Source organism: Pollicipes pollicipes, unplaced genomic scaffold (assembly GCF_011947565.3).
Source record: "Pollicipes pollicipes isolate AB1234 unplaced genomic scaffold, Ppol_2.1 Scaffold_3087;HRSCAF=3621_pilon_pilon_pilon, whole genome shotgun sequence".
In the NCBI taxonomy this organism is placed as follows: Eukaryota; Metazoa; Arthropoda; class Thecostraca; order Pollicipedomorpha; family Pollicipedidae; genus Pollicipes; species Pollicipes pollicipes.
The window spans coordinates 13,454,242-13,466,963 of record NW_023596225.1 but is presented as its reverse complement, the minus strand read 5'-3'; the positions used below and the strand labels follow the sequence as shown (position 1 = coordinate 13,466,963).

The following is a 12,722-nucleotide window of genomic DNA, read 5'->3' as shown; positions in this document are numbered from 1 at the left end:
CAGGCAGACAGACAGGCAGACAGAGGTTTTGAATACATCGACCAACACACTGATGTAGCTTTCAACGCTGAATCCTGAACAGTCCGGGAGGCGTGCTTTCAGGGCCGTCAGCGTATCCATCACCCCATCGCAGCATCCCAGTCACAAACATTTAGCCTATTGAAATGGTCTAGGATGTTCTGGCATGCCAGGAAGCTCGTCGCCTAATAGGGAGCCCCGGCGAAATGAACGAAGTCGAAAGCTACATATCATCCAGCACCCAAGCTCCAGGACGTCTGCGGTCAAGGCGACCATCACACACAGCGTGCTGTTGAACACCCTGGGCAAGTCGAGATTGTTTACGGAGGGTCCACGCCCCGGCCTACGGCCGCATAGACTCAAGGCCCTAGAACAAAACGTATAACCGCCCGGCCAAATTCTGCTGCTTCCACTGCCGTCCCAAGCGCGCTCGGCACGTAATGTTCAGCGGCGGATACATGCCTACCGCGGTTTGCTTGGCTTTTTGGAACGGTTCTAAGGCTGGAAGTCCTCCAATATCTTTGGTTGGATCATAACAAAACAATTTTTTCTCTGAACAGAGCATAGTGTCGGCTCCAAAGCTTATTGATCATTTATTGGCTGACGTGCCAGTCGAGCGCCCTGAGCTGAAAAGCCAGGAGACAAAACTCTCACAAAGCTTTTTCGAGAATTCAGTGCCTAATTTGGAAAACGGAAAGAATAAATGGGCGCATTTTAATGAAACAACAGCTAATAATCATAATTGCACGAAAGGTCAAGGTCAGGTCAAAGGCCTGCAGACCCAGGCTACATTGCTGTTTGCTGGGGCTGGGTCAATTGAAGCGCTTTATTTCTTCAAAAGGTGTATGCCGTTTGGTTAAGTGAGAATGTCGTGTTACGAACATGTTGATGCCACAGTAGGGTCAGGTCAAAATCATTCCATACGTTAGCGCGATAATTTGATTTATTCATGCGACCTATGACTCAAAATACTTTCACATCCATTTTGCTCACGTTATGCAGCTTAAGCGTCAGCTACAACTTTTTTAGTCAGTACATAGTCAAAATGTAGGTGGGATTCCAAGATGAGGCCATACGAGGCCAACATAACATACGATAAGTTGGTCATGTCATACATGTTCCCGGATTGCTTATCCCACAGAAATCCAATATAATCACTTTCAATCTTGCATCAGGTCATCTTAATCCCCCAAGAGATCAAAATCTGTCGTTTGTCACAACCTTCTCTGACCTGTGAAAGGCATTCAATAGCCATGGGCAGATTAGGGAAACTGATTTTGAATTTGTTGCGTTTTTCAATTAAAAAAGTTTCAACTTGCTGGCAATAGAGAAAAGCGGACTTTTCGTAACAGCTAGAGAACGCCTAGTGCGCAGGTCATCTTCATTTATGCATGAGTAAAACACTCTAGCATGATTTCATCAATACCAAGAGCAGCCACACAATGCCCAAACATCAACAACAATGGATCATAGGTAAAAGACTTAGTCACAGCATGCCTTTTCTAGACAGTATGCACAGTTCTCACTACTGGTGGCTTGTTGCACAAATGCTTGTCCAACATCTGTGCACAGAAACGCAGTCTTCTGACAGTTCTTCCCACTGCAAGGACTGCAAACGCCTCTCTTTCCATGCCTCCCTCTTAGGCACCTGTCTCTGATAATTTCATTGCAGGCCCCTGGCACATCTAAGCAAAAAAGTTGAGTGCTATAGCTGTCATCAGCTTTCAAGGGAAGAACTAGTCTTTATGGCATCTTTGATATAATTGGACTCATACAGCAAGGTATCAAGTCTGGACTTCAAAGCATGTAATGGAACAGCTGCAAAAAATCCATGTCTGATCACTTTCATCTAAATTACCTCTCCTTTATCACATGTTGCTGATGTGTACCTGCATACCTAAGGAAGATGATGTGATGATAAAAAATTGATGTGACATGACGTTCAGTCCCCAACAACCATCATATGCAAACAGACGGGATTGCAACCCCATCCATAAATATTCACAGCATTGTGAGGTTTGCTAGCTGTCAATAATGTCATGCTAATATTTCATGCCTCAAAATACTTGCAATTTTCTTCTCTCCAAAAATAGAGGCAACTTATCTAAGCAGTGTCAAAATCGATTGAAGAGATGCATCGGCTTTACAAAATAGTAACTACAATATGGCACATTTTGTACCACCAGGTTCATACATATCATTGCTACAGGTATAACAAACAGGTAAACACAGGTATAAAAACACATCGCACACAAGCATAGTGCAAGGCAGCAGGCAAAGCACACAGAACTCGTTACAGCTAGCAGCCCAATGCCACCTTACACTGGAATCACGAAAAGAGAAAAACCTGCGCCTTTACATTACCAACAGGGCTGCATATAGCTACCATACACAAAAACAGCATTGTGCACAACACACTTCCTTAGCTTTCGTGCATAATACACAAAAGCTTTAAACACACATTTAAATCCAACAAGCATTGCCTTAGCCCCCCACAAAACATCAATAAGGCGAACTGAGCAAAAGAAGACGACACGCAGCAACGCGAGTAAAGGTTGGTGAAATTATTTTGTATCTTCCGCGTAACGCATTTCGCACTTAACCAAAATGAGCCTTTGGCGATACACAGGGATAACGGCGGACCGCCATAGACTGACGGCGCGCCACAATGTTCATCCTTTTATAACAAGGCCGGCGAAATGAACAAAGTCGAAAGCTAGCTGTACCAACGGCCCTTTTGACCTTTAACGCACAAGATGTACGCCGAGAGCCGGGTCATTAACCTGCCGTCGTCGCGGCGAAAAAGCCGTCATGCAATCACTTCGTCTAGGCTCATTTGCGACAGACATGTGTCAAAATGTGATAAAAAGGATGGTACCGAGAAAGAATAAGTCGGCTAAAATGGTGGTGTAGTTTTCAACACTAAATCACGCATAGTTTTGACGGTAGCGGCTTGCATTCGGCGTCGATTTTTAAAACTCGGCCGTTTGCAAATTGTATTGCAATTTTCTGCGCAACAGTGCGTTGCAAAAACTCGCTATGCTCGCGGAAATTGTAGCCGTGTCAGCTGTGAATGCTGGGAAACAACACGCAGCACCGCACCCTTTTTGCCTTTGCACGCCCTGGGTGCCGAGATATAACACAAAACGTCAAAACCCGTCAAAAACGGCCGACTTCATCTTTTAAACATGTGTGCACGTTCCATGTGTCACAAAAAACTGACACCAACGCGATCGCTCATGCAATGCTCTATCGCACTGTGCAAGTTTTATGCCACTGGGACCCTTGGTTATGGAGATATGGCTCCGGTAAGCGAAGCGTGTCGGGCCGTCGGCCGGTCGTCTTGAAATTGACGTTGCCCGTGTCAAGCCTATAGGATTTTTTGCGTTTTTTTTCTCTGCGCGTGCTCATTTTTGCGAAATACAGAATTTTCACGCTACACTGCACCGCTCTGCCAGCAGGCCTCGGTCATGCAAAAATTTCATGGGACAATTCCAGACCGTTTGGCCTGCAGGTGATCCGAATCAAATGGCGGACACAAACACACTGTTCCCTTAGTAATATAGAAAAAAAGAAAACAGAAAGAAAGAAAGAAAGAAAAAAGAACAAGAAAGAAGATAAAGAAGATAAAGGTGCCCCTCAATGCGTCATGGCTTGATAACGTCATCGTACCTCGTGCAGCACTGAGAGACAACTGACGGTCGCTATATCTCAAAATCGTGCTCACGAACGCCAGCTCTGAACACCTCGTTCTTTTTTAATCGCCACATGGCTTATGGAATGGCAGAATTTGAGCGACGTTATCATGACGACATGAATGTCAAGGTGGCTTGAAATTCTCTCCCCGATATATCTTTCCCCATTGTCGCGGGCGTATAGCTCAGAAACTAGAGGGATCTTTAGAAGGGCAGGATTGTAAACAGCACCGACAGGTCTTCAAGATGGCCTTTTCAGTTTAAAACCCCATATAAAAGTGCAACGCTCCCTTTAAGCGAACGCCCTACAGGCGGCAGAAGGCAGTGGTGCGCGTGGCCAGCGCCGGCCGGCTAGCAGCCCTCTGCTCCACCTGCCCCCATTCCTGGCCTCGCCACCGCTGCCGTCAATCACACACAGCGGCCCCCTAACGCGCGCGGCGCCGTGCCGAAGTGGGCGATAAATCGCGCCGGCCGCCGCCGCTGTCGTTAGACGGACGGAGAACACCGGCGACGCCACGGCCCGGCCGCGCCAATATGCAATCCGATGCAATAGTGGCGGCGGCGCGGCGTCAGAACCGGCGTCCGGCTCCATATCGCCGCCGACTCACGGCGTCCGGCTCCATATCGCCGCCGACTCACGGCGTCCGCGGCGGCAGTGCGCACAACAGACGGCCAACATGGCGGGGCTGGGCATGAGCTGACCGGCCCTGCTCAGCTGGGCCCGCTAGTGCTGGCAGCGGCCGGACGTGGCCGTACGAGCAGGCGGTGACAGACCGCCGTGTGAGCTTGTTCGAGCTTCGGAGCAGGCGGCGACAGACCGCCGCGTGAGCTTGTTCGAGCTTCGGAGCAGGCGGTGACAGACCGCCGTGTGAGCTTGTTCGAGCTTCGGAGCAGGCGGCGACAGACCACCGTGTGAGCTTGTTCGAGCTTCGGAGCAGGCGGCGACAGACCGCCGTGTGAGCCCGGCCCAGCCGCGGGGCGCACTGGGCCTCGATCTGGGCGGGGCGCACTGGGCCTCGATCTGGGCGCGGCACGACAGAGCTGGTGCGGCTCACAAAGACACAGGTGGCACCAACGTCCGCTAGCTCCCACGCACCAGATAGGTCTCGTGCTCCAAATGGCAGACCGAAGAGAACGCAGATGCACAGCACAGCACAACACAACACAACACAACACAACACAGCACAGCACAGCACAGCACAGCACAGCACAACACAACACAACACAACACAACACGGCACGGCACGGCACGGCACGGCACGGAGGAACCGTGGGCGCACAGTACAGCACAGGAATTAGGTGCACCGTTCAACACACAGAAACGGTGGGAGAGCGGAACATCCATCACTTGTTTGCTTTTGCATGTATGGTTTGGATTTCTTCATGACTGCAGCACCTACGGATGCGAGGATTCTCTGTTCATACGTGATGGCTGAGCTACAATCTGGTGACTCAGCCGCCACCAACTAAATGCGATCCTTCATCCCTGGCGTAAGCTTAAAATCATGTTCCAACAAATCTTCAGGCAAAGGAAGGAACAGCACAGCAACAATGGGGCCATGGTTTTGAATGATGTCGGTCCGGTCCGGTCCGGTCCGGTCCGAACGTGGAGCGGGGGTCTCCGCTGCGTTAGAGACGGCGGATGCCACACCGGGACGCAGATAGCGAATGGTCCAGTCGCTGAACCGTGCAGGGCAACAGTCGAGTGCCTGCGTCTGTCAGGCGGTGCAGGCCCGCGGGACCCGACTTCTCGTGTGTAGCCCCGCCCTTCACAGGCGGAGCAGGCCCGACCGGCACCGGGCGCAACAATCAGTCGAGCGTGAGCCTGGCAGACGCGGCGGTGACGCACTGCTAACGATGGCAACAAGCGCCGCCCACTCAACCAGTCGGCACAAATCTGAACGGGCGATACAGAAGCATCCTAACTAGCCGCGTCAATATCGTTTTTTCGCCAGCTCAGGCAAACGGGAACCCGAGTAGTGATGATGCAGGCACTTCACGCTGCCACCAGCTCGGTCGAGCTCGTGAGACCGTTGTAACCAGTAGCATTTGTACCTATCTGCTTGAATCAGATAACACATATGAACGACTGATTCTATTTTGGGAGGTGCCAAAGGACCTACCTCATAAGTCTCCTAGTTTCATGTTTTCCTGGACCGGCAGAACTCTTATTCAAAGAGAAAGCTATCACCTACAGCAAATCCTTAACGTCTAAAATGTCGTCGCTTTGCACTTAATGCTCGGCTATAACATCAAACCCCAAAATACTCCTCTAAATTGCAAGTGCTCAACATTTCTGCACACTCACGTCATATAGAGCCCATGTCCAGGCGAACCTTTGTAAAATTATTCGATCCTTTACACAAACTTGCGCCCAAAAGAAATATACCAAATGAATCGGAAAAATGCATTGTACGTGCCTGCTCAAAAAAGACTTTCCGGTACGCCCAATCAGCATTTAACGTAAGGCCTTATTAAAACGGTTGTTATTTCAGCGACATTTTCGGTTCAAAAGTGGGATGACTACCATTCTATCACCTGACTTCGAACGACAAGTTATGGACTGAATCCCTGAAAGAACTGAAAGGACGCCGGACGGAGGTGCTACGTGTCCAGCTACCCGCCATATTTAGGGTATACTGTATTTGGGAGAAGCAGATCTCTTAACTCCTTGGTTCGCGACGGCCGGTCACGACTGTGGGAACGAGACAACACACCAGGGTACAAATAACACAGGGCGATGCTTATCCGAACGGCCACCGACATTTCAAAGGCACATTAATAGTTACTGATGAAAGATGCCCGATAACTTGAGCCTGCACACTTGGCAATGCAGATTTGAGGCTGGATGGGTGATCGATTGCACGTAAAACCGACGAGGTAGGCGCTGTCGAATCGTCAGCAAATGGCCTGGCGAGACAAACCGACAGATATGCACCAACTGGAGACCACACGGCCGAGGCCTGAGCGTCGGCGAGACAGAGAGCCGACCAGCGGCGTCCACGCGGCCCGCTGTCGCCACCAGACGACGGTGAGACCCGCCTCTCCCCCCGCCGTGCCCGCTGGACCGGTACCGGGCACCGGCGCCGGGCGGCGCCTGCCGGCAGGCACACAAAGTCGCGATCAGAGCTGCTGCTGACCATCAGCAGAACGACCCTGTGCTGCTAATCGCTAAGTGATTGCAGACCATCCGGGTCATTCCGAATGATCGCTGATCTGAGTGGGTGGCGGAGCACCTCTTACCTTCCACCCACTGGCACTCGGCTGACCAGTGAATAGTTCTGCGCAAAATACCGCTGTTGCATTGGCGTCCTCCGACGTACGCCTATCAAAGACAGCACGGCGCATCCCATGCTCCGCGCGAGACGCTCGAGCCTATCATTGGCGGTGACGCGTCGCTGAGTTCGAAGCGGTGGGCTACACGCAACGCTGGGGCGAGCAGGGGCCGCGGCCGCCCCCGCCCCGTCGGCCGAGCGGGGCCGCGGCCGCCCTCGCCCCGTCGGCCGCACATAAGCGGCTGGGGGCGGGCTGCCACGCGCGCGCGCGCTGATTGGGGTGGCCGGCACGCCCCCGGCTCGTTCGTGGCGATTGCGACGGCGACGGCGAGTCGTTAGCGCGCGCAGCGTCCACGGGCGGCAGCCAGGCCGCAGCCGGCCACAGTGCAGACGCCGTGCGACCCCGAGTCGCTGCCTGGCAGGGACGACCGGGCCAGCTCACCGGTGTTCCCTCTAACCTCGTGTCACTGCTCCACGAGGCTCATCTGGCTCCGCCTTTGGTTGGTGTCCCGTCGCAGCCGGCGCCACTGAACAGGCCCGGGACTGGCCGGGATACGTGTCGGAGCGACGAATGCCTACACCCACTGCGCCAAACATCCCGCAAGACCACAATAATGTCCCAGGATTTTGCAGAAGGACGGTGTTGGGAGGTCTGGGGAAGGGGAAAGAAAGGTGAAGGCGAAGGTTAAGGTGGAGGTGAAGGTCAAGCGGCTTGGAGTGGGGAGGGGGTATTTCTGGCGGCCTACGCAGCGTACCATGCCAGCGTGAGACGGCCAGGCATTCACTGTGGAGCGGGCCGGCCGTCCAGCCATACACTGAGAGGCGCCTGGCTGGAGAGGGCCAGCCGCAGCCTGTCCGGCTGTCGAGGGCTCCACCCTGCGCGGTACCGGGGCCCGACAGTGCGGCGGCGGCGGCGGCAGCGCCCTAGAGTCGATGTTCCGGGGCTGCTCCGACCGACCGCGGCGTCGGCAGGGCGTCTCAGACCCCGAAGGACCCACCCACAGACCCACAGGCCGCAGAGGGCGTAAGAATACTTCCTCATCGGGTACACTGGGCGTCAGACGACTCCATCGCCTGGTGCGCTAGGCATCTCGATGGCTCCCTCACCGGGTGCATAGGGAGACAGACGACTCTCATCTGGCCATGGAGTGTCGCAGCAGGGCACTTGCCTGGTGCATGGGGTGTCGCGAAGTCTTGGCGCCCGAGTCCGGCGGCTTGTTGATCAGCATCGTGTGCATGGCCATGATGTTTTCTCCGGTGAATGCCTCCACCACGTCCAGAATCTGGCGGCGACACCAGCCGACATCAGCGCTCGGAAAGCCAGCGCACTCACGGGCTATGTCACGGTATGTCGGAAAGTCAGCGCACTCACGGGCTATCTCACGATATGCGTCCATGTTGTGTTAACGGGACCGTGTTGCACTGGATGTTGGTTTTTTGTTGCCTCCAATGTAGGTAACGTATGATACGGATATTTGCCGCAGCCTCCGTACCAGGTGACGCCTGAGATCTTCAACATGCGAGACGCGCTGCACGCCTGGTACATGTCAGGAAAGCCGGTACCAGCAGATAATTAAACTGTGAGCCAGATAGGTATAGTTTGGCCTTCCTCCAGTTTTCCGTTAGAACGTATCGCGACTCCTCATCCAATAGACGCCGTCAGATACACAAGCCAACTCGATGCTCGTTTACCGAGTTACCAAGATAGGCATGCCAAATAATCTCAAAGGCAACAGCAGCCATCACAATGGGCAACGCACTCCCGACAGCCAACCGTGCCAGCATGAACTCGTGTCATGTCCCCAAACGCACACACAAAACAAGCAGCACCTGTGGGGATTGCAGCTACCTCATCTCGTAATTTATTAGTGTTCAGACACCAGACGCTCAGAACCACAACCGAATAGTCACTGACATGCATTTTAGCAACCTTAAGCACCAACCGGATCATCCTGCGAACGCCTGAAAAGCCGACACCGACCAGAAGCTGCCCGACACAGGCTCGCGAGAGTCATCAGACGAGCAGACCCCAGGTGCCACCCACCGGCGGCAGCTGGACGAACTGCGAGGGGACATCAGACGAGCAGACCACCGGGTGCCACCCAACGGCGGCAGCTGGACGAACTGGGAGAGGACATCAGACGAGCAGACCCCCGGGTGCCACCCACCTGCGGCAGCTGCACGAACTGGCAGAGGACATCAGACAAGCAGACCACCGGGTGCCACCCACCGGCGGCAGCTGGACGAACTGGGAGAGGACATCAGACGAGCAGACCCCCGGGTGCCATCCACCGGCGGCAGCTGGACGAACTGGGAGAGGACATCAGACGAGCAGACCCCCGGGTGCCATCCACCGGCGGCAGCTGGACGAACTGGGAGAGGACATCAGACGAGCAGACCCACGGGTGCCACCCACCTGCGGCAGCTGGACGAACTGGGAGAGGACATCGTCCCATACGAAGTCCTGGATCTTATTGACGACTCGCTCCTGCGTGACGTCCGTCCGACCCCGCAGCGCGATGTCCTTCATCATAGTCATCTGTCCCTTAGGAACGCGGCCGTCCACCACGTCCAGGAACCGCGACCTGGCCAACAGCAGCATAACGCGGTGAGCCGCAGGGCCGGACTGACGGAACGGGCCGCAGGGAGCGCCCAGCACCGAACGTAATGCTGAAGAAGACGGTGGAGGTGACGGATTGGGCTTCAGATGGCGGCACTGATCGGGCTTCAGCGAACACAGGCGTGCGTGCGGGAGAGCCGCGGTCCATCCCGGTGCCGTGACTGAGCAGGCTGCACTGTCGGCGGATCCGCGCTCGCATGCCTGCCTTGGTGACGTTCACCGGCAGACGGCACTCACAAACTTGGCAGCTGTGCGATTCCGTGCACATTTTAGCGATCGCGAATCGTCCAGGACAAATCGAAACACGAGGGCCACGGCATTAGACCGGCGCCCTGCACAAAGCACAGCTCTGTGCGACTGGTCTGTGACAAACGTCCAGAGAAGAGCAAAGACGAACACACTCCAAACGTCATGGGGCCTCTCGCGGGCACAGAGCGAATGGCCTCCGGAGGCAGGTCCAGGAGAAAGCCACACATTGACCTGGACACAAAAGCAAACAGACCAAGATGATACAAACTACCACTGTTTTCAACAATATTCAGCTCACCAGGCTGTTCATGCTGTCATGTAACATGCTGTTCAACTTGTTTTATGGAACCAACAAAACGTGGCGAGTCGGAAAAAAAGCTTTTCCGCCCCAGCCAGATCCAGAGTGCCACCAATGCGGTACCCTATACAGCACAGGCACTGACTCGGTATGTTGTAAAGCTACGGCGTGGACACATCACCGCAGTGGTGGCATCTTCCTTAGCATCCACGTTAAAATCAAAGCTTGGCGGGCCGATTAAAACGAAAACATCGAACGACTCGCAAAATGCACACTGTGCACACCCGGGCGAATGGGGCAACATTTCTGAAGATTCGAGCCGGTCTGGTTCGCACAGGCTCATTTCGACCTGCCCGGACAGTCACGCTAGTGGGGTACGAGCCGCGTCAACCCAGTCCTGGCCTCTGCTGACAATACTCCTGACAAACCCTCATCAGCTCATTTTTATCGGCGCTACCAAAATATTTTTTAATGCATCCATACCGTAACCCAAATAGCTTCCTGGCTTATTAATCTTACCATAAATGGGCGCAAAGTGACCATCGAAGTAGACGTACCCTAAAACACTAATGAACAACAAAACACCTTACCATGCAGCCTGAGCAGCTCGGTGCGTCGCGAAACCCCAATGACGGCGTGCCTGCCTTATCTGTTGTTACCTATGTTATTATCATCTCTTGCAACCCATCGCATATCTGCTGCAACATATCTATGCTCCACACCCTACCTTATCAATCTTATTCTATGTTATCACACCTCATCCTATCCATCTGATCTTGCCAGGACACATGACAAGATCACTTGAAAGTTTGGCAGACACCGGCAACTCGGCCCGTGCGTGGTTAGCGCAGCTGAAGCGCGGCCCCACCAGCCTGCACTCCGTGCATGCTATCCTCGCCAAGCCCGGCTCGCGCCAACCATCCAATGCTGCGCAGGCGTGGCTTTCCGCTCCCAGCTGACGCCGGATCCGGGTCAGCCGCACTGGGCGGCGCTCTGGGACGACGCCGGGGCCGAGCGACCCTTGCCCCCAGTACTCAGGCGGGCACGTGTCGCATTCGCCGGGATAGCCCGCGTGCCGCGCCCGCCAGTCCCACTGGCTCGATCGTCGGCGGCGTCCCATCCATCCGCGCCGGCTGGACAGCGCATGCCCAGTGTCGATACGGCCGATCAGGGCGCCCTAATGGTGACGCCGGTGACGTCAGGTTCGCCGGCCGGGACCCGGCGGCGAACGCCGCCCACACTCGGACCGGAGCGTGGGACGGCGCGTCCCTCCAGACTTCAGCCCCGGCGGGCGGCGTCCTTCCCCAATGACACACAAGCAAAAATAGTGGCGCGTGTGCTCTGACCTTCTCCAGCTCTCCACGCTCGGAGGTGAAGTGTGCATGGGAGGTCCGGGATCCAGAGAGTTCCGGAGAGCCCCGGGAGCCAGCGAGCTCCGGGAGCCGGCGAGGTTTGGGAGTCGGCGAGCTTCGGGAGCTTGTGAGTTCCGGGAGCCAGTGAGCTCCGGGGCCGGTGAGCTCCGGGAGTCGGCGAGCTCCGAGAGCTTGTGAACTCCGGGAGCCGGTGAGCTCCGGGGGCCGGCGAGCTTCATGAGCCGGGTGCAAGCGATCGACACCAGGAGTCATCGGTACCCGTGTCCGAGACTAATGTTCGCGGTGCCGACAGCACATTACACAACTCGGCTGTCCACAGCTAATGACACGTTATGAACAGGTCGAGCGGCAAGAACCGACTTCCGGGGTTGGCCGCTGACGACGAAAAGGAAATTCGAACATGCTTAAAATTCGTTTACCAGACTTTTCTGATTCTTCATGCCAACATTATGGGAGATCGGGATGCCAAAATGCGATGTTTTGGGATCGGGGTGCAGATGTGTTGTCGGAAGACCATGGGTGTTCGAGGTTAAGCGTCCTTGGGTAATGACCGCTGTTGAGAGCTACGTTGCCCGGCGGTGCATTAGAAAGCATACACACCCATAAGCAACTCCAGTGCCTTACACATATCGTTTTAGTAGGATTTTTAGCACATCATGTTAGCACGTGGGCGTCTTCTAGTGTACCGTTCGCCAGCTGATTCATGAATCACACAGCTTGAAAATCGGCTGACTGTGGTTCTGAACACGTCATGGCATTTTATCCGACAGAATCGATGTATTTGGAGTGAATTACATACAAATTTGCGGACGAGATGCGAATGGAAAATACGAACACAATGGCTGGATATTGCTTAAAGCGAACTGGATTGCGCGCTAGCGTAATTTTTCATGCCAGTTTCTCTCGGTGATATCTCAACAAGTGGGTCGGGTAGTGCTGGCCCCACACACAATCTGGAAATGGCAAATTCGCCAACAGCATGCCGCCAGTATCGGGTACTGGCCACCTCTTCATGCCCAGAACTGACGCATGCTCTTAAAAGACATCCCAGAAATCCGGCTGAGCCAAGGGCGGCGCTTCACAACTTCTGACGAATTTGTACTAGTACCGAATATCTACTATACTATGACCAATAAGTGAAGTCAAACCGTCAGCGCCTAAGAGTCGACTCCGTTTGCTAGGTTGTGACATCAC

At 54.3% G+C, this 12,722-nt stretch overlaps 1 protein-coding gene across 1 annotated transcript in view; it reads right to left on the bottom strand.

Moving 5' to 3' along the window:
- The window catches only part of LOC119089398 (phytanoyl-CoA dioxygenase, peroxisomal), a 32,479-nt gene that overhangs the window by 14,021 nt on the left and 5,736 nt on the right, over positions 1-12,722 (bottom strand). The window contains exons 4-5 of the mRNA XM_037212064.1: positions 9,405-9,573; positions 8,158-8,271 (exon numbers count right to left, since the gene is read on the bottom strand). Coding sequence (XP_037067959.1) covers positions 8,158-8,271; positions 9,405-9,573 — 283 coding nt within the window. The remainder of the gene's footprint in view (positions 1-8,157; positions 8,272-9,404; positions 9,574-12,722) is intronic.